We start from the raw sequence: 21,981 nt of genomic DNA on the forward strand, positions 1-21,981 counted from the left end.
TGAGATAGACAGATGATGGTAGAGTCTAGTACTGCTCTGTAGTCCCTAGTCTCTCCTGCTTCTATGTTTGACGATGCTTTTCTTCTGTTGTCTGTTTTTCTGTCTGTTTCTGTTTCTGATACCGTAGCTAGCTGCTGCTGCATGCTACTGCTTCAGCTTCTTAGTTAGGTAGCCCTGTTCAATTCTCATATAATAAAAACATATATACATACATATTATATATATATATATATATATATATATATTTTGCTGTTAGGGCTGAACATGGCGGCACCTTCGATGTTCTTCTGTGGACCTCATTAATTTGAAGCTTTAAAGACTCAATGCGCATGGCTTAGAAGGATTTGAGAATGGAATGAAACTGTTCTGACCATGTCTTTCCAACTTGTTCATCATCTCAATATCAAACAAATTGTGTCTTATTGACTCTTTTTCTACCACTTGATCAATGAATCAATGACTCACTTTATGACTCATGCATGCTGCCATTCAAATTTATTTTTTCTTGGAATTTTAAGATAGGTTTTGAATTTCTCAATGCTTTTGTCGGTTTTCAGTTAGGTCCATTCAAATCCAGCTTATAAAGTAAATTCAGATTCACGTGTCTGTGTTACTCCCTTCTAACTATGATTGGATGTTAAAATGGTGCCTAAAAAGCAAAAAAGTCTTCGGTCGTATCTACCAACCTAAAATTATTTCAAACCTAGAATAATTCTGTCATTTTTTTTTATTTTTAAGAAAAATAAAGAAAACAGATAATAAGTTGTAATTTTCTTTTTTTTTTCTTAAATTTTTTAAATTTTAATAGAGAATTATCAACAAGATGGTAGGAAAATTAAGTGAAGATCAGTGTGAATAAATATTTTGAAATATAGAACATGTTAGAAGAGACAACTTTAATTTAACCTAGGAATATTGATAAATGAAATGACGGAGTGTTCGAGAAACTGAAGAGACTTGACCATACTAACTCATTCTACTTTACCGTTTTGTTTTGTGTATAATCCATAAAGTTTTGATTGTTTAGAGAAATATATTCAAATTTTATAATTTATAAAAAAATATAATTCATAATATGAACTGTTTGAAAAAACTTATAATATTAATTTTATATATATATATATATTATTTATAGTAAAAAGGACATGAAGAGGATTAGGGATAATTTTATTCTTTTTACATTTGAATATAGGAATGTTCATTTTTTTTACTTTAATAATGATTTCTTCTGTTTGTTTCGTCTATACTTATCAGAATTTGTGATCAAAACCATATAGCATAAGATTTGGTAGAGACGAACTGAAGGAAAAAGAAATGAAAAAAATAGACCAAAACTTTACAATTATACACTTTTTTACATGTGAATCAATAAAAATCAATTAGGAATTAAACTAATAATACATAAATCATTCTTTAACTCACATGTTTGATATTTAAACATATCTATGTACTCAAAAGAAAACTATACTTTCACATAGAATTATATGTGATGAGTTTAGAAATATATATATATATATATATATATATATATATATATATATATAAATAATAAAAGATAAATTTATAATTAAATAATTTAAAAAAATTATTAAAATAATAACTATTGTTTTTCAAGTGGATGTAAAAAAAAGAGTTGAATGTCAAAATATCTACATCTATATGCAAATTAATTAGTTTAATAGCAATTTAATTTAACTCTTAGTATGAATTCAATTTAACTAGCAATTCATATCAATAATCCAATTGATTTGAAGAATTAAACAATTTTTAGGTTATACAAATTAATATAATCAAGATTGTAATATACAATTTAAATTCATAAGACTTAAATTGATCTAAAGCTAATTGAACACAGCTGACTTGGAATCTCACAATATAAATGTTAAAAAACAACACACAAGTACTATAACACATTATAGTAGCACTTATATTACAACATAATTGTCTACAAGAATTGCCACAGTCTTTTGACATCCAAATTTGAAAGAGTAACATGTCTGAAAAGTTGGCTTCTTAAATCTGCACAAGACAAGCTTCTACACTCATCCACCTAAAACATTCCAGTAGTCAGATAATGGCACAAGGATTCTTAAAGATTACTATAAACCAAGATAATGATCCAATTGATCACAGCAAACATAGATGTAACTATAACAGAAATTATATAAATAAAATTCAATCCAAAATCTGTTACCTATAAATTCTCCTGTAACATCCCATGGACGATTTTCAAAGGACTTTCCAACAATATTGCCTTTTTTATGTAAGGTTCCCTCTTCAGTGCAGTATTGTGGAAAATAATCATAGAATGTTTTGCTTCCTAGTTGATCAACTCCATTAAAAAGAAAGCTTCTCAACAAATCCTAGTATAAAACCAGAAGTGAGCATCTGTGGTACTAAATTGTAAGGAATTAAGCAACCACAAATTTGACCTACCTTGGCAAGTGTGTCCCCGATTAGCTTCTTCAAAACACCTTGTCCTGGATCCTACTTCCACCAAATAAGTCCATGAATCAGGTCCATTGTAAAATTGAAAATGAAATCATTTGCCAATTTTGTTGTCAAGATTTTAATGTAGATAACAGATTTCAACATTGCTCTATAAACAATAAGGTATCTCTTGAGGATATCACAAGCATAATAATTTCAGTACTTAAATTATCTTCAACTGATGCTAAATGAGTGTAGATCCTTGGTGAATTAGAAAAGCCTAAATCAACTATACTCTAGGACAAATGTGTTAATGTTGTCAAAAAATATTAGAAAGTGTGAACTACCTTTTCAACTCTCCATGTCAAATATCTATGTTGTGCTTCAAGATTGAGCACAATCTGAGATTCATCTGTCTCTTTAACTGATTTGCATATCATTTCCAACCATACCTGCCAGGGTCAGTTATGAAGATAAAAAAGATTGCACTTGCATGTGGTGAACTATGTTAAATATATTATATTTTACAAAATATGAATGCTCACAGATAAAGTTTATCATGATGTTGGGGTTGTTACCTTGTAATAATCCTTAAATGCGGAATACAGAATATCATATTTTTGTGGGTCTGAGGTAAACTTTGTCCAGATGACAATTGGTGAAAAAAACTTTATAGACTCACTTGTGAGCTTTCCTCCCCATGGAAAAAGCTGCATGAAGTCTGTGTTAAGTCAGCACACTAGCTCCTAGAAAGAATTCTATAATTTACAGAAGAACATAGATGCGTCCATGAGGACTTTTATGCATCAATTCAGAATGGAAAAAATAAAAAACAGAGAATTTGTAGTAAGAGGAGTTATGCTGCGCGAGTGATTAACTGTTTCGAAACTGAAAATACTTCTACCAATAACTAATAATTTGCCCTAAATATTTGCAATTACCTGAGTATACTTAAGACCAAGAGGAATTAAGCTTTTAAAGTACTTATCCTTGTACTCATGCTGATTGATGACATCATGCAAGGGGTTAAGGTCCCTGGCATAATTAATTCAAGGTTAGTGCTTTGCATTACATACACTAATTTGTTCTTATATAATGTTTGAACCTGATAATAGCACAGTCGGAAACCTTTATCAAAGCACCAGTGAAATATAGCCAGATTTATTGAACTAAGGTTTTCAGGTTCTTTATTTACAAGGCTCATTCTAAAGAGAATAACAATTATAAAACAAGCACTGCAACTCTGCAAGCAAAGATCTGTGACCTTCATTATGGTGCTGATTAGGGCTAAACACATCTTCTACAAAAATCATATAAAAAAAGTAGCAAATCCAAAGGCTAGAGTAAAACAACTACAATTGTCTGGCTTGAAGTAACATTGAGATGTGAATAATCAGGAATATACCATAAAAGAGACATGAACATATAATACAAAAAGAACTAAGCATCCTCTTCAAGTGACTAGTGAAGAAAGTCTACACTTAATGAAATATGGTATTTTCTTTTAACAAGTTCAATCAAATGCCTGCTACTTAGACTAGTTGATACTTGATAAACCTAGTTTAGTGAGTATCAGTAGGCATTAAAACATATGCATTAACCACACCCAAATGAAGACATAAAAGTTCTATGTTATGTACCACCTGAAAGAATATATCACATAGATCAGAGGCTATTTTATGTTTTAAAAAACTGAATGATTCCCAACACAATTTCACAATGCAAAGCAGATAAAGACAGGTTTTCATAATTAGTTCTAAACTCTTCTTGGATGAAAACAATATGCGTTGCAATGCATAAATTTCCATAAGCTGAAATGCAGCTTAGGAATAAGTTCAAAAAATTGAAAACACAGTCCACATTGTAGACTTTTCCTCAACTAAAAGTAAAAAAGAAAATGGAGAACATCCTTTATAATAGTAGATTGCAACAGTGGAAGAAGATGCTAACTTACAACACCACAATGTTTGTTTTAGCAGAGGTGAAAAAGTTTGCACAAAATATGGGGACATCATATTCTGCTTCAGGAAAGACAGCAAAATCAAAAACCTGCATAAGTTCAAGAAAAAACAAGAGGCAGTGAGCATATTGTAAAACAATTTCCAGACAGGACAAAATACAGAAGAACACTTCAGCAATGACATGACCATTTTTTTCATGTATCATTGAAAACAGGTTTGGACAAGGCAGAAGTTCAAGTTTACATGAAGATCGGAAAAAGTTTGGACTAGGCTGAAATCCAACACATAGAATTCACATGAGGAGGATCCAGAGATACAATAACACAACTAAGAAAATAGTTAGTAATGGAATTGTTATTATTAATTTATAGTGATTTAACTAGCAAGAAATGCAAAAACAAGAAACAGTAAAAGGCATTAACTTTGAAGTCTGATTAGTAAAGAGGATAAATTGTGTAGTGAAGTCGGCAAGTTTTGAAATGATTAGTTATGTCACAGACATTTTAAATTCAAATAATGAACAAGGGATTGTCAGTTGTGTGGAAACTGTGGTATTTCAAGAATCATTGAGAGAACAGGGGAAAAAAAGAAAAAAACTTCAAATAACATTTACCTACACATTGTTCTGTATTATAATAAGATAATGCAATGCTAAATCCTAAAGCACTCACTTATATACTAATAATCCTTACTAATGAAGAAAGCATGTCATAAAACATTAGAAAATGGGAAACTAAGAAATAACAAGCTCTAAGGTAATTTCTAAGATACTATAAAATTTGAAGATAGTATAATATTCATGTTACGAGATATTCAGACAAGAGTTATACCTCCTAAGGATCAAAGCTTGCATGTTGAAACAGATACAAAAGGATGCTTACTAATTTTGTTAACATGCATTGTTTTAGATAAAGGATCCTTTATAGGTAAGGCAAAATAAAATTGACACTGACAGAAATAAATTCATAGAAGATCAAATTTTGAAATTGTTATGGCTAAAATAAATTACCAGGCAGGTACTACAAAGGCATATTTTTTTAAGATAGTATTTGAAACCAACCATACATCATTTCTATTTGAATAACATAGTATAGGGAGACAAGACTTTGGTCAGAACATCAACAACTTGACATGAACAATCTACATTTTGCTGGGCAACAACATTTTCTCGAACAAAGAAAACATTTGTGTTATTGTATGCAAACTGAAGAATAGGCTTGTGGGCCAAGGCTATAGTGCTCATGTTATCACAAAGTATGAGAAATTCCAAGTTCAGATGATAAAGTTTGAATCAAAACAATTTCAGCTTTGGTGTATGCCATATTGCGATACTCTACTTCTGTGTTGGAGTGAGCTTTCATGTTGGTGTACAAATGGAAGTATGCATGAACCTTGTTCCAAAGCTAACACAATGACTTGCACCAGAAAACACAAGTGAGTATTTCTCTAGACATGGAAGATTGGAGCCCCAAGAGGAGAAGTTGATTTGTTGACACCAAAGGAGATAATTCTGAGTCAAGCTTTTCAGAGATTGAGTGAGAAAAGGTAGTTGTCGCCATTGTTGGAGGAGGAGAAGAAAACAAAGGTTAGACATGTGGATTGTTTCATGCTCTGTATACCATATTTGAATAACAAAGTAGGGAGAGAAACTGACTTCACTATGAACGAAAGATTACAAATTTGATTTTACTATAGTAAGCTTCAGCTGTTCATAACTATACAAAGATGAGCTAATTATGCTAGTAAACTAACCATAGTAGATAAGCTAACTGTTGTAAGGATAAAAAACTGTAACTAACAGACTTTAGTTAAGCTAACAAACTATAATAAATTGATATTTGACAGGGACTAAAAGATCACCTGCATTGTTTCTGTCTCAATGATCAAACTTCGTAGAAGCCTAATTTTGGCAGCTTCAAATGATAGCATACTAAGCATTCCTTTACCATCCTTAGAGTTCATGAAACTGAACTTTTCCTAGCAAGAAAACATACAAAAATGTACAATGAAGATCTATGCACACAAATAATGGTGGAGAACAAAGCAGTAGAATGCAGGACAACAAGGGACAAAAGCCACATCTGAGATTTTGGAAAATAAGTACGGTTCAGTTAAACTAAATTTAATACCAAAAATAAAATATAAAATGAAATGGAAAATTATATAACTAAAGAACAATAAAACAACAAGAGTTAATGGCTTTTTCATTGTTTGATAATCACAAAGGGAAAGTTTATGATTGGAATAATGGACCACATCCTCAAAAAGGTAACCCTGATTTAAAACATGAGGACACGGTATGACACACAATCATAATAAAACTCTTTTTCATCTAAATTTTCCTTCCAAATTAAATGGAAGATGTTTTCTAAATATCATTGACCAAACCAAAGTGATTGTTTACTTCATTTATGTATAGCGATAACAAGATCAATGAGTGTGTTTGAAACTTGTTGTAGTTGTGTGGCATACATAGTCATGTATTTTTGGGTTTATCAGTTACCAATTAAGAAATCTGCAGCACTTGCAATCTATCACTGTCAAACATGGAATTGTGCACTGAGTTCTGCAATAAAAAAACTTGATAGAGTAACTTATTGAAGTCGTGCAATAAGTTAACATTCCCCTACTCAATTAAGCAGTTTTTAGCATTTTTTTTTTCTTTGTCAACAAGAAAGAATAAATAAATGTTAACCACTTCGTTCAACCCTTATACAAATTGAAAAGGAAAAACACTTAGTCTCCCCTAAAACCTTCTACCTACCGACAACTTAACAAAACACCTGCATAAAAACCAACTAAGAACCCAACCAACAATCTAATACATTATTTAAGGTGTCTTAGACGTAACCCAGATCAAACCTTTAACTAACCTTTAACTGAACAAAACAATTGTGAACAATTCTAAAACATTATAACCATTGGGAAGGCAATGAAGAGTTCACAAGACAACATAACAAAAATATAATCAAACACGAATGATCCCAAAAACCTATTCATTTCCACCTCAACTAAAGTTTTAAACACTACAAAATCCACACTAACCCTAACAAACCATTCTAATTTCAACATCTTTACAAGAAAAAAACATAATTTAAAAACAAAAAACCTGCAAAGGTGAAGGGGTCAAGTGGGTGTGGCATCTGGTTTCATCCAAAGCAAACTCAACAAAGTTGTGATAAGACACAGAAAAAGTTTGTATGCAAGTACTCCTCCTTCTCTTCCAGTCAGGTGTGAAAGTGGTTACTGATTTTAATGGAGGAAGAAGCGAACTTTGCAGAGAAAAGGTTGAAGGGTATGAAGCACCAATTCTAAATTCCATTTTCAGTTACTCAATCACTCATAAGTCTTAAGTTAACTACTTCTAACATCCTCAGTTTACCGTTACAGTGTGGAACTCCGACAGAGCCACACGTGCTGCTGCTCAGCAACTCCCATTCTACTTTTAGCAACCTACATCAAGTGGGCCTACAATTCACACGTATTCACAGCCTGTGGGCCTCCTCCTATGGCCCAAATTATAATGCCTCCAAAGTCCATTACCCTCCTCATGTCTCTCTCACTGTCTCTTCTGAGACACAGTTCAATTTCAATTACCCACTCAGAAACAAAAAACTGTAATTGCTAATCATCACTAAAAATCAATTTTTGTTACCACTGAACAGTTTTCATTTGTGAATGAAGTTCAGATTCTTAGGTTGATGAGATATGTGATGTGGGGTCTCAAGTTCTGCAATGATCTTGTAGAGTTCAAAATTAAAAATTTAATAATCTGCAAAATAAAAATTATTTTTTTGCATTAATTTTTATTATATATTTATTAGATAGTTGAATATCTTCTTTTTTAACCTTAAAAAATGATCTTATATTAAGTATTCTTATGTATGTATGACAGCACAATTCTTATTTGCTTTACATTTTATTTATCAGATTGATACAAAAGAGATTAAAACACAGGGATGATAATATTGTTAGAAGAAAGTAATTAGAGTGGCAGATTTGCAAAGTGTAACCTATTTGAAGGTGCATGTGTCCTAAACACAGCCTTTCAAGAGGTACTGAAACTGAAACAGGCATAAATAAAAAAATGTATACTTTGGCTCACCTACACTGGGGCTAATGCCCCTAGCATCAACCCTTAGCTACACAATTTTTATTCACAAAGTAATGTCATGGCACTGCCCCTTCTGATGCTGCAGATTTTGTTCACACAACAAGTCATTTGTCCACTTTCCACCAGCTTCAACATTTGAGCTTAAAGTTAAAACTGTCACAAACTTGCACAGTGTGCAATGAGCAGCAATGCAAAACAACTTTGACTCTGACAATTTAGCAGCTTAAAAATGTTTATCCATTCAAGTTTAACTGCAGAACCCTCTCATTAAAGCATGATAATACTTTTTTTTCAGATGATTATTGTTCTTACTTGAGTTATTAGCCTAGCCTAACTGAGATGTTGTATAGTGATATCCAAGATAAAAGTTTTTATTAACAAAAAATATTACTAATGGCAAAACTTTATGGTTAACAAAGCTTAATTTTGGATCCACTAATAGTAACTTCTTCCCTTGTGCTTGTTATTACTTGTTGGCATGCTGTGAACCACATTGTCATTTGTTTTTATCACTGTTTTAAAGATGCTTTGTCAGAGCCTCTGAGTCATGTATGCAAGTTAGGAATTTAGTGTAAAGATTGAGGAAGTTTCTTGCTTTGATCTCCTTGATATAAGGAATAATGAGCAATAAATTAGTCTCCAATCCCAAGCAAAAGCAAAGACACAAGAAGAAAAACACAACCCATTTGAGCTAAACTTTGAAAATAAAGATCAGATTCCACAGTTACCCACTTCTAGCTAAGAGAGTAGTTAGGAGATAGCGTTGATTTAGAACTTCCCTTGCTGGCTGTCATTGCATTGTTTGCTTTCCCTCTCCATCTTTCTGTTTACCTTTTACTTCCTTGTTTGTTTCTTATGTGGATGTTGTTTAAAGCTTTTTCACAACATACTTCTGCTAATTTGGAGAACACAAATCATTCTTATGCCAAAACACTTTAATTAATCATATAACCTAGGATAATGTTTTTTTACTAAATTATATATTATTTTATAAACTAAAAAATTATTGATATCTAAATTAGTTTCTATTATTGATAAATAGTTTCTAAATTGATATCTAATTGACTACCTAAGTTTTAGCAACCAATTATTTAGATTCTAAAGTTGGTATCTAAAACTTTGGTATCTAATTAGATATCAATTTAAAAATTATTTATCAATAATAGAAACTAGTTTAGATCACTACAAGAAATATTGATGTTAGTCTCCCAAAAAATCCACACAAAGAGTAAAAGGGAGACACTAAATGATAATAATAATGATAATTAGAGTGAGTTTAGTGTCTCTTTTAGTCTTTGTGTGAGTTTTTTTGGGAGACTAACATCAATATTTATTATAGTGGATACTAATAATCACTACAAGAAAATCATGAAACAGAAACCAATTTGTAGAAACCAAAATAATTAGTTGCAATAGTAACTAAATTAGATAACATTTTAGAAACTAAAAAGAAATTTAGTTTCTAAATTAGTTTCTATTATTTTTTATTATTGTTAAATAGTTTCTAAATTGGTATCTAATTAGCAACCAAAGTTTTTGCTACCAAATTTAGAAACTAAATAATTAGTAGTTAAAACCTTAGTTGTTAATTAGATACCAATTTAAAAACTATTTAACAATAATATAAAATAATAGAAACTAATTTAGAAACCATTTTTTTTTAAGTTTATAAAATGGTCTCTATTTTAGTTCCTATTATAACTAATTATTTTGTATCTAAAAATTAGTTTCTATTTTATGATTTTCTTGTAGTGAATTTTTTAATCTCTAAAATAGTATATAATTTTATCAATATAATAACTAATTATTTTCTTCTCATTACTTTAATTAATGATATAACCTAGGATAATGGCCGTGTTGATGCACCATTAATTAATCAGCACAACACTTTTTTGTTTTAGACAAAGAGAAAAAGAAAAAAGCAGAGTAGTACTTTTGAGGAAATTAGGCATGATATCCAGTGGCGATCTTTGGTTTTTTGTCTTTTACCAGGTTAGTGTACTTTGTTTCTGAAGTTACTAAACTACTGTTTTTGACATTCTGTCATAATAATTTCTGGTAATTCTGGACACTCATAAGTATTCTTGGCATTTAGTCAAAATTTAAATAAACTAAATAAACACAAAGACTTACCTATATTCGTAATTCTACTTTTCTAACACTTGCATCAGTTTAGTAATTTTACTCTTGATTGACCAAAAAAAAATATCTTCTATAAAAAATATGTTTAATTATATTTGTTGCTTTTGAAATTTAGAATTAATCTTATTTCAGTCTTTCAATTTAAAAAAAAACATTTTTATCTATCAAATTTAAAAGGGTTCGTTTTTAGTTATTCGACATTAAACTTGAGGAACTCAAATATTTTTAAAGTTGTTTTCAGTTCCTAATTGGTAATTTTGAAAGATGACTTTTCTAAATTTTAAGAACCGGATTCAATCTAAATTTAGCACACTAAAAACATAAAAAAAAAGTTTGAAAAATATACTACAAACTTAGAATTGTTTTGCAAAATGTTCTTCTTTTTGTATAGATTTTATAACTAGGGTTACCAAAAATAGTTGGAATCCAAGTGTATGAATGCGTTATTTAGGCAAATTGATCTTTTTGTTGGAGGATTGTCTAACTTTGATGATGAAGATCGAATGATGATTTATTTAGAAATTTTTTTGACGTTCAAGTTAATAAGAACTTAAAAAGATATAGAGTATTTGAGATTGAGTGTATAAATATTTATAGGATTTCCGATAAAATATCCAATAATGTGATTACTAAATATTAAGGTGATTAGTATATTATCAAATATTTCACCAATGTCTATTGTAATATGAATTAGTTTGCAATTTACATTTAAATTTCGTCACAATTTTATTTTTTTAAAACGTTGATGAGAGAAGAAAAGTGCATTTAAATTGCTTTTGACATTGATTTTTAAATGATGTAAGACTATTAGACATAGTTTATTTTAATAAAAAAAGATGAAGATTGACTTCAAATAAAAAATTTAAAATATATATATATTTAAATTAACCTTAAGTTTCAGCTGGTAATTTATACCAAATAAGAAAGAAATATAAAATAGTTTGTATATATTTGAATAAAAGAAGAACGAATATAAAGAAAGTGGAATTAAAGTGAGATTCTTTATGGAATTCACATGGAGGAATTTGAGTTTATCAAACATTTTTTAACTCAAATAAACTGTCCAACTATTGCTTGACACATGGAAAGAAAATAGTTGACTTTTATAAGAATTGAATATTTCAAATGATATACATTATAATTTAAAATGAATTAACAATATAAAAAGTGTATAGTATTTAAATAACCATTTACATTATAGGGAATAATAATTAAATTTGATGAGATGAGGTGCAGTTCAGTGTGACAGCACCACCTCTGTTTTTGTTTTTGTAACCAAACAAACAAGATGAGCCGGATTAGAAAAAGATGCGACTATACCATTTTGACCCCTTCTTTATATTTTAATAACCATCACATGATTTTTCTTTACCACCATTACAAGTTTCTATGATTAGATATTGAATAATTGAGCTTCTAAACTTGTATTTGTAAATAGCTAATAGTAAACTTAGTACTTGTAAGGGCTAATACAATACAATATCTATTATTACTGGTTTTTTTCTTTCAGTTGTATTTTTTTTTATGTTTGGATTCCGATTCTTATTTAAGGGTGTATCGGCAAAAGTTATCCAACGTTCAAGTAAGTATTTGTTATTTGGACACGGATAATATTGTGATAAAGACGTAATTTTGTTTTGTTTATTTATACAATTTGTAATGAAGTCTATAATTGATGAATATTTTTATCAGCAATAAACAATGTGAGTCACTTTAGAGGTGACCCAACCCTTATACAAAACACACGACCTTTAATCTTTTCCACAACACACACCTAAATACTTAAAAAAATTCGAAAAGAACCGCCTACAACCCTCTCTCTTATACCCAAACAAACATCAAAACATCATCTTCATACAGACCAAAGGATCAACACACCAATCAGAGAAGGAAAAGATTGCATCCTGCGACTTGGAAGTAACCCAAGCCCATGCCTTTAGTTGCACCAAAGCGAATACTTCCAATACATCTATTACACCCCCTCTAAATATTACTCTGTTTCTATGTTTCCAGATTTCGTTGACGACCGCTATCAAAATCACTCCCCAAACCTCATTTACCGAAACAGACACGTTGTTCAACCTAAACCGAGAGAAATTTAGCAGTGGAACATTATGAAACACACTTTGTTGATGAATCATATTTAATGTAATCATGAGATTACTTGATTTTTCATATTTCTTCTTACCTTGATATATTTACACTGATCGATCAAACGACATCGGATACTAAATGTTATCGGATCATTTGACTCCGATTGATACATAACTATTCTTTAGTTAGCAAGTATGTTACCAAATCTACAACAACAACTCTAAATATTAGAAAGAGATAAATGATAAAGAAAACAAGAAAGCAATACATCAAAGTGAGTGTAAGTTGAAAAATGAAATTGTGTATAATGAGATTAACATGAAGCACAGTTGAGATGGGATAGGGTGTATAATTGGTGTGTGTTGTGAATGGTAGAGTGTGTGATATGCATAGTAACTGAAGTAGGTAGTTGACTAAATGGTAAGTGGGGAGAAGCTTAGAAGAAAAGATAGTGAAAGAGAGATGGTGAAAAAAATGGTGATGTCCTTGTTGTAGTTTTGCAGTTATCGAGTTGCTAAGAGAAAGAATAGGGAACAGTGCCTTCCTCGAGTGTGTCCAACGAACAAGTCCAACCCAATAAAAACAACCCCTTATGACACACTCTCTCTAAAATGCAGTGTGGAGGGACCCACTCTCTCTACACAAACCCTAATTAATAAATCAAATGTCAATTTCAAGCCCCCTAACAACATGATATTATATTTTATGCTTTCTGTCTCAAAGGAATTGGTGCTCTCTGCCTTTGTGGGAGAAAATCCAACCTTTTCTTTCTTTCTCTTCTTTGTTGCTATTCAAATTCACATCATTTTAGTGGAAACAAATTGCTGTAGCATTCCTTTTTTATTTCTAAAATATCATAACTTTCAAATTTCATCACTCATGGTACTAAGTCACATATAAACTTCTTCTATCCACCAAAATCATCAAACTTAGTTAAGGTAAAATTTAAGTAAGATTAATTCCTCTTATTCCCAAATTTTTCACCTTTTCACTCGTGACACTTTTAAAAAAACATTTATTTTTAACGGAGTTGGAACCAAGACACGATTCGAGTTATTTTTCGGTATGTTGGAGATCCCACATCGACTAGAGATTAGAGCTTTTCATTGTATATAAGTGGGTGCAAACCTCAACCTTATGAGTCGGTTTTTTGGGTTGGGTTAGGCTTAAAGTCCACTTCGTAATATGGTATCAGAGTCATTTCGAGTCTATCCTAGCGAGTATTTGTTGACCCTATCCGATCGCTATCGGACCAACCCATAATATATAGTTTCACGCACAATTCTTTCCTTTCTCGTTCTCGTGATCTATTTAGGAAGTACAATCGCGCTTAGGAATACATTATCTAGTATTGATTAATCTTGTTAAAGTAACGGTCTTGATTGTGTCAATAAATGTTGATTATGCAAACCTATTGGGACACCATGACTTTGAAATTTCACCAAAATGGAAAGGGAAAACTTTTCCCACACACTACTTTCGATTTCCATTGATGACCAACAGTTCTTTCTACTTCTGCTTCCCCAAATGCATCCTCACTCCATCATCTTCTTGTCTTCAAGTTAACACAGCATCTTTCTGAGTTTCCTCTAAGCACATTAAATTATTGCTCTACTCTACCTTCATCAAGCAATAAATAATTACTGATTCCGAGGTGACAATGGCAAGAGAAAAGATGAGTGTAATAAAATATAATGATTGAAGGAAAAATGGTCCAGAAAAAACCAGAAAACGTCTGCATAGGGTGTGTGACTATTCAAGCAGTAGCAGTAGAGAGAAGAAAGAAGGGTGGTGAAGGATAGAAAGGAATGCAAACAACAACAAAAACAAGAAACACCAAATCTGCTGAGCCCGAAACCTATATTGAAAAGCAACAAGAGGAAAAAAGCAGCACATCGGTTCCAGTTCTCTGCTTTGGACCTTTCTCTTGGCCCCTTCTCTCCCCTCGATACTCACAACAACACAAACAACTCCAACAACAATCCAACGTAGTAACAAATGAAAACCCTCTCACTCTTCACAACTTCACGTTTCTTCATTCATTCTTTCCCCAAAGTCAAAATACATCACTCTTTTCACAGCTCAAACCCCACACCCCTTTTATTTTATCATTTTCCTTTACATAAAACATAAACACACAAATTTATATATATTGATATCATATATATATTCCAAAACATCATTTAAAAAATATGTTCAAATATACAATTTAAGAAACATATTTGTTGGAAATCTCACATCGACTAAAGATGAGAGTCTTTCATAATATATAAGTAGGTGCAAAACTCTCCTTATTGAGCCGGTTTTATGAGGTTGAATTAGACTTAAAACCCACTTCTTAACATGGTATCAGAGTCATTTTCGAGCCTATCCTAACGAACATTTGTTGGGTTTATCAGGCCACCCGCCATCGAACCGTTATCGAACCACTCATAACACATATCTCCACGCACGAGTTGGTAACCTCGGCGTGAGGGTGTGTTGAAAATCCCACATCGATTAAAGATTAGAGTCTTTCATAATATGAGATTGTCCTTCTTCACAATATTTAAACATAGGAGACATGTCCGAATATACTAGAGGTCATATTTTATAACTAATCTCTTGGTCTACCATTTTTATTTACAAAATTGATAACTTAGTATTATTCGACCAAATCTAACGTTGCTGTCCCACACCAATATTGCTTCACCTTTCACATGCCACACTTTCTTCTTAAACCCACCACTTTCTCTTCCGAAAGCTAGCTAGATAAACCTCTTTCTCTCTCTCTCTCACTGTGCCTGTGTGTGAATGGTGCTGAGAAGAATGGTGCAGGAGCAGCACCGGGGAGAGCAAGAGAAACGGCAACGGTTCTTCATAAACGACAACATAGACATTCTTCGGGAAATCCTCAAACGACTCGACGGTCCCTCGCTCGGTGTGGCGGCGTGCGTCTGTCGTCTCTGGTGCAGCCTCACGCGCAACGACGACTCCCTCTGGGAGCATCTCTGCTTCCGCCACGTCTCCACGGCGTCGGTGCGCGCCGTCGTGGTGGCGCTCGGCGGCTACAAGCGGCTCTACATGGTGTGCGTGCGACCGGTGCTGAGTCGACTCGGGGAGTCGGAGCGAGTCAGGAAGCGAGTCTGGACTCGGCACGAGGTGCAGCTCTCCCTCTCGCTCTTCTGCATTGACAGCTACGAGAGGCTCGGGAGTGGAAGAATCGCCAGCGACGCGTCCGCATCGTCCCTCATGTTCCTCTGCAACACCATCAACGTCTGATCTCATCTCATCTCATTTTTGCTTCCCCGCTATTATTATATTATACACCAAATTTAAAATATCACCAATTTCTTTGTTTATTCTCATCCCTTGATTTCATCATATCATAGTTCAATTACTACATATCAATAAAAAATAATATGTTCCTAATAGTTTTAGCTTCTTCATACCTTCTTCACTTCAAAATCACTTTCTTATTCAGATTATTAGCTTAAGCCCGTTTTATAAGTGCTTATGGAACACCCAAAACCCCATAAATAATTCACTTTTTTCCATTTACAATGTTAACAGATTTTACAGTAACTTTAACCTTTTCACTTTTTTCTAATCTCTCTTGTTTCGTCTTCTTTTTAATTTGTCTCACTCTGGTGTATTCTTGTAACAATTTGTTCCAAAATATTAGTTAATTACTCATATCAGCATCAATCTAAAATCACATTCATTATATATAAAGGTAGAAATATAGTTCGTTTATTTGCCTTAGAATCGAATTGAACAGTTTTATAGTAACTTTTTTTTTGAAATATATAAACAAATTCTTGTAGCATGTTATTCATTAAACAAGTCTAGGTCAAATTAAAATTAACTTGAAAAGTCATAATTCCATTCCGTCATCATCCAAATCTCCAAGAATTCAATTGAAAAACTTGTACGAATTTAATTATTTTAAAATGAATGTACATCAAACGCAACGTATAAAAAAAATATGAAGACTTTTAGTTAATATATTTTTTCTTTTAGTCCATTTAGCATAAAGTGATGTTTGTAGTGACCATTTTGAAACCAGAGTTCAACAGCTGTCATGTTTTTTTTTTATATTATGAATCTGAATGGAACAGAGGCAAATGAAGGTGAAAAGTGATTTACTGAAGAAGGTGACAAAAGTAAAAAATGTGAATTTTTTTTGGGTGTGTTGGTAGGTTAATGGTAAGTTGAGAGCAGAGTGAAAGATTATTTTACAGAGTGTGACAGAGAGTGAGAGGGTTGAAGAATAGGAAAAAGAAAAACAAAGTGTCCTTCTTATTGATGGAGACAGAGCAAGGAAAATGAACCCAGTGGACAAAGAAACATGTGACTGTGTGATCATTGACTCAAAGTGTGCATCTAATCCAACCACTTCAATTTTTGGCACAACCAGATTTTTCAAGATTCAACTGTTGTCCTGTTCATTCTGTCCTCAACATCATTACATTAATTTTTATTTTTGGTCCATGGTTACATTAATTTCCTTCTAACTTTCTGCGACCAATGTCTTTGGGCCTTCCACGTTAGCCCAAATCAATATTTCAAGTCCAACTTATTTGACATTGACCACATGAATTCAATGTCAGAACTCAACCTCTTCAAGTTCAAACTTGTAAGTAAATAGAATGACACAAAAAAATATTTTTTTTTCATTTTTTTAATAACACATTTTTCATGTGATACTAAGAGATGAACTTAATTGAGATGTCAAGTCACATAATAATACATAAATTTTAAACTTTAAACCTTATTCAAAGTGAAACTTATAAGTAAATTGTGAAATAGAATGACACATAAAATATTTTTTACTTTTATTTCTTTTATGTAATGAAAAATGGTTATTTTTGTTTGAAATTAACTTAACTGAAATGTAAAATTATATATAATATCATAAACCCTAAAACTAAGATAAAAATAATGTTTCCATTAGTAAGATAAAAGTAGATAGATAACTACCCAATTATACATAATACGAATTTAATGCTAATAAATAAAATTTAATACTTAAAGTCTATTTATTTAATAATATTACATGTACAAATTATTTTCTATTTATTCTCCCTTTTATAAAAAATATTATTTTAAAAAATAAAATAAAATGAGCAATGTCACGAGATGTTCCATGCCCATCACTGATAATTCTCCAAATCATCATCCAACCTTGCACCAACTATAGAACACAGTATCTAACTTCTAACTTCCGCAAAATTTTATAATTCTTTAAGCAGAAATAAAAAAAATTAAGAAAATAATAAAACAAAGGAAATGGTAGTACTAGATTTTTCTAAAAAAGGGAAAAAATGTAATAAATTTGTCATGCAGTCATTAGTGATTACGCACCTACGGTGCACGTTAGCTTGTTCCAACCACCTCAGTAATAACAGCGTTTACTTGCTCAGAAAATTATCATCATTTTATTTATAATAATTCCTATTTTATTTGCAACCTTCTCTTTCTGATCGGCGATTGTCGGAAGCTCCTATTCATCGCCGCCACCTTGCGCCGAATCGGACCCACTTCGGATCCGGGAGCCACCCGAACCCTTTCTTCCCGGGTTTTGTTTCTTTAGCAAAGGCCTCACCTTTACCATTTACCACACACCACTGTGTCCATACAAATCGGGTTTTGTGTTTTCCTGTTTTTAGCGCAGCAAGCGAGATTCACACTCAATTTTGCCCCAATTTCAAACTACACGTGGCGATCTGGCTCTTCTTCAACACCCCATTACCGCTCCAATCTCAGTTAGTTTTTTTTTTTTTTGTTATTATTTAAGTTTTGTGCCTTTTCTTTTGCATCTGGGGTTTTGGGTTTGAATAAATTTTTAGTAAAGATTTTGGGGGGTTTTTGTTTTGGGTTTTCGATCTCTCCGAAAGTTGTAGGGTTTGTCAAATTTAGCGGAATTGGGTGCTGACTGAAAGATGGGTCACCTGATTAATGTTATATGGATTTTTGAAATTGAAAGATTTAGGAAAGTAAAGCTTAATCGTTTGAGTTGTATGTGGAAAATTGAAAATTGTGTTTCAATCAATTAAATGTCACGATCTGTTTCTTTTACTCCAAAATTTGGCGTATGGGGTGGGCTGTGCTTCGTTTCTCTTGTTGGTTCTATATTAATGTTGGTGTTTGTTTCTGTTTAGTTTTATTAGAATGTTTGTGAGTTTTGGTGTTCTTGGATCTTTAGATGGAAGTGATTTGAGTTTTAAAATTAAGAATACTTGTTCTTTTTGTTTTGAAACTGTTAGCAGACATGGAAACGAGGTTATATATGATATCGGAAAAGATGTTGGGCGGGTCTTAGTTTCTGTTTCAAGAGTTCAGTTGTGAAGTGAGTTTTTGTTTCTACATGGAAGCAAACAAGGAGGAAGCACTTAAAGCGGTAGAGATTGCTGAAAAGCGATTTGCTGTGAGGGACTTTGCAGGTGCAAAAAACTATGCTGTAAAGGCTAAAACACTTTGTCCTGGATTGGAGGGTATATCTCAAATGGTGGCCACATTTGAAGTTTACATTGCTTCTGAGGTCAAACATAATGGTGAGCTAGATTACTATTCGATTCTTGGATTAAAACCTTTTGCAGATAAGGAGGCTGTGAAGAAACAATACAAGAAGTTGGCGGTGTTGCTTCATCCAGATAAGAACAAGTGTGTGGGAGCTGATGAGGCATTTAAGCTTGTTTCCGAGGCTTGGACTTGGCTATCAGATAGTGCTATGCGTAGTTCTTATGATCTCAAGAGAAATGCGCAGTTGGCTGGGACTAACCAGATGAATTTGTCTCCTGCTACAGGGGCTGCAGGTTATAACAAATGTTCCAATTTGTCGAGCCCTCGTGGTGGGCTTGACACCTTTTGGACTATCTGCACCTCTTGTAAGGTTCAGTACGAGTATCTGCGCAAGTACGTGAATAAAAAACTATCTTGCAAGAACTGCCGTGGAACTTTTGTTGCTGTTGAAACTGGGGCGGCCCCAGCAAACGGTTCTTTTCCATATTGTCCTTGGTCATATGTGCCAGGAAATGGGTATGGAAGTCACTCATTTGATGGTGTCTCATATGTTCCACCTAGTGCCCCCTATTTCAATGGGAATGGAGTTGCAGGATACAATTCTGGACATGGATATGATTACATTCAGAATGTTTCATTTTGGGGCTCTGCTGGAGTTGTCAATCAAAATGGATCAACTACCTTACCTGCTGATTCTGTTAATCGGGCAAATGGAAATGTGAAGAGGGGAAGACCAAAAATCAAAAGGCATCATCATGTAGCAGATACTATGGTGAATATAAATTCAGATGTATCATTCTCCTGTAGTGAACCACAGGAAGATAAACTAAGTAGACCTGACAAGAAACAGAAAGTTGCTGTGGGAGCCACTTTCAGAAATGGCTACGATGAAAAGGGTTCAAAATGTGCTCTAGAATCAATAGTGTCTAACGGAAATGATAGCACCGGACATGGCCAAAAGCCTTCCTGCACAGTTGAAGTTCAAACCAAACATTGTTCCATGGCACCGGCATTCGATGCAAGAAAATTATTGATTGAGAAAGCCAGGACTGAAATCAGGAAGAAACTGGAGGAGATGAAGCTGTCATCTGAAGCAGCAGCTGCAGCTTTGAAAGAGAGAGAAAAATCTGAAGCTCAAGTTGGTCTAGTTAAAAGAGAGACATGTAGAAAAACATCCCTGAATGTTTCCGGTCTACAGCTAGAGAATGGGAAAGCTGGTCCAATCTCAATTACTGTCCCAGATTCTGACTTCCATGACTTTGATAAAGATAGGTCAGAGGAATGCTTCAGGCCAAAGCAGATATGGGCCCTGTATGATGAGGAAGATGGAATGCCACGGTTGTATTGTATGATCCGCGAGGTCGTGGCTATCAACCCATTTAAGATTCTCATCAGTTACCTGAGTTCCAAAACTGATAGTGAGTTTGGTTCAGTAAACTGGCTGGATTCAGGTTTTACTAAATCTTGTGGAAATTTCAGGGCTTTTAATAACGATGTTGTTGATCATGTTAACATATTTTCTCATGTTCTAAGTCAGGAGAAGGCTGGTCGGGGGGGTTGTGTCCGCATATATCCCAGAAGTGGAGATATCTGGGCTGTGTATCGAAATTGGTCACAGGATTGGAACCGATCTACGCCGGATGAAGTGAGGCATCAGTATGAAATGGTTGAGGTGCTGGATGATTACTCTGAGGAACTTGGTGTTTGTGTTAGTCCCCTTGTTAAGTTGGCTGGATATAAAACAGTATATCAGAGTAATACTGACAAGAGTGCCATAAAATGGATACCCAAAAGAGAGATGTTGCGGTTTTCACATCAAGTGCCTTCTTGGTTGCTGAAGAGGGAGGCTGAGAATCTGCCAGAAAGGTGTTGGGACCTGGATCCGGCTGCAACTCCAGATGAGCTTCTTCATGGTGCTACAGAAGAACCAAACGCTTTGTAGGTTATGCAATAGTGAAACAATTATTTGGGTCGTGCTTTAGCATTCTTCCCACAGTATTTTAGATTTAACTGTACACTAAGTCACACTTGGTTAGAGACCGATGAGACATTAACCACGGATGTTTTAGAAGCTCAAATTTTATTTTGTAATATTTCTCTAGTAGACTTTCAGATTTAGTGATTGCTTCTTCGCTAAAGTTTCTTGGCTGTAACTCGTGAGAGACCAGGACAGATTACTTGTTTGTAACTCTATTCTGACCAGTTTTTACTGGTTAGTCAAGAATTCATTCAATTAAAGGCTCAAACCAATTTTAAATATGGAGACGTGGAAGACATTCATTTCATTGAGTTGCATGTGTATGTTCTCATGTTCTAAGTCACGAGAAGTGGTGTCTGTAAATTCTGGTGTGTGGAAACATACCATACATTCATCAATCACCTTGTAAGCATCATTCTGAGTCATACATAGTTGTTTTAGGCATATCAATAATACCCATTTTTACAATACTTTCTTTACTTTTCAAAGCTGCAGCCACGCATGAAATTGTTAGCATAACTCAACTTTTTTATTTGCTATTCTATTTAAAATATTTTTTCAAAAAGCAACCCACTTAATCTTTTTATATGTATGGGTTCAAATTACTTCAATTTTAAGCAACCTAGTAAATTTTTTCCAGCAAAAATAATTGTTTCCAGATTCTCATTTGTTGTGAACTTTCTTCTTGGCATGGTTACAAGTGAAGGAACTTTTCTGAGAATCCAGTAAGTTGCCTTTCATTTGCAAACTTCATGGAT

The 21,981-nt window shown here is 33.0% G+C and overlaps 3 protein-coding genes across 6 annotated transcripts; 2 read left to right on the forward strand and 1 right to left on the reverse strand.

Annotated features, from left to right (window-relative positions):
- Positions 1–1,729: 1,729 nt before the first annotated feature.
- Positions 1,730–7,846, reverse strand: HY2 (phytochromobilin:ferredoxin oxidoreductase, chloroplast / phytochromobilin synthase (HY2)). Of its 3 annotated transcripts, none has more exons than XR_016514650.1 (9): positions 7,501–7,813; positions 6,252–6,368; positions 4,385–4,479; positions 3,372–3,465; positions 3,009–3,151; positions 2,778–2,882; positions 2,437–2,487; positions 2,195–2,363; positions 1,730–2,050 (listed from the first exon to the last, which is right to left on the reverse strand). XR_016514650.1 is itself a non-coding variant. In XM_068632218.2 (9 exons), exons 1-9 carry the CDS (start codon positions 7,711–7,713, stop codon positions 2,043–2,045), a joined length of 984 nt encoding a protein of 327 aa, XP_068488319.1. In that variant the 5' UTR covers positions 7,714–7,846; the 3' UTR covers positions 1,730–2,042. The 3 variants fall into 3 exon arrangements, 2 of the variants coding, with proteins under 2 accessions (XP_068488319.1, XP_068488320.1); XM_068632218.2 differs by having other exon boundaries at positions 3,009–3,140; positions 7,501–7,846; XM_068632219.2 differs by lacking the exon at positions 7,501–7,813 and adding an exon at positions 6,895–6,949 and having other exon boundaries at positions 3,009–3,140.
- Positions 7,847–15,362: 7,516 nt separating this feature from the next.
- Positions 15,363–16,154, forward strand: SLY2 (F-box family protein). Its single transcript, XM_068628454.2, has one exon. It carries the CDS (start codon positions 15,535–15,537, stop codon positions 16,000–16,002), a length of 468 nt encoding a protein of 155 aa, XP_068484555.1. The 5' UTR covers positions 15,363–15,534; the 3' UTR covers positions 16,003–16,154.
- Positions 16,155–18,018: 1,864 nt separating this feature from the next.
- Positions 18,019–21,504, forward strand: LOC137823355 (uncharacterized). 2 transcript variants are annotated; one of them, XM_068628455.1, is made up of 2 exons: positions 18,019–18,488; positions 18,993–21,504. In XM_068628455.1, exon 2 carries the CDS (start codon positions 19,091–19,093, stop codon positions 21,185–21,187), a length of 2,097 nt encoding a protein of 698 aa, XP_068484556.1. In that variant the 5' UTR covers positions 18,019–18,488; positions 18,993–19,090; the 3' UTR covers positions 21,188–21,504. The 2 variants fall into 2 exon arrangements, with proteins under 2 accessions (XP_068484556.1, XP_068484557.1); XM_068628456.1 differs by having other exon boundaries at positions 18,145–18,488; positions 18,990–21,504.
- The last annotated feature ends 477 nt before the right edge of the window (positions 21,505–21,981 follow it).

This window comes from Phaseolus vulgaris, chromosome 8 (genome assembly GCF_051622355.1).
Source record: "Phaseolus vulgaris cultivar YP4 chromosome 8, ASM5162235v1, whole genome shotgun sequence".
NCBI classification, from domain to species: domain Eukaryota; kingdom Viridiplantae; phylum Streptophyta; class Magnoliopsida; order Fabales; family Fabaceae; genus Phaseolus; species Phaseolus vulgaris.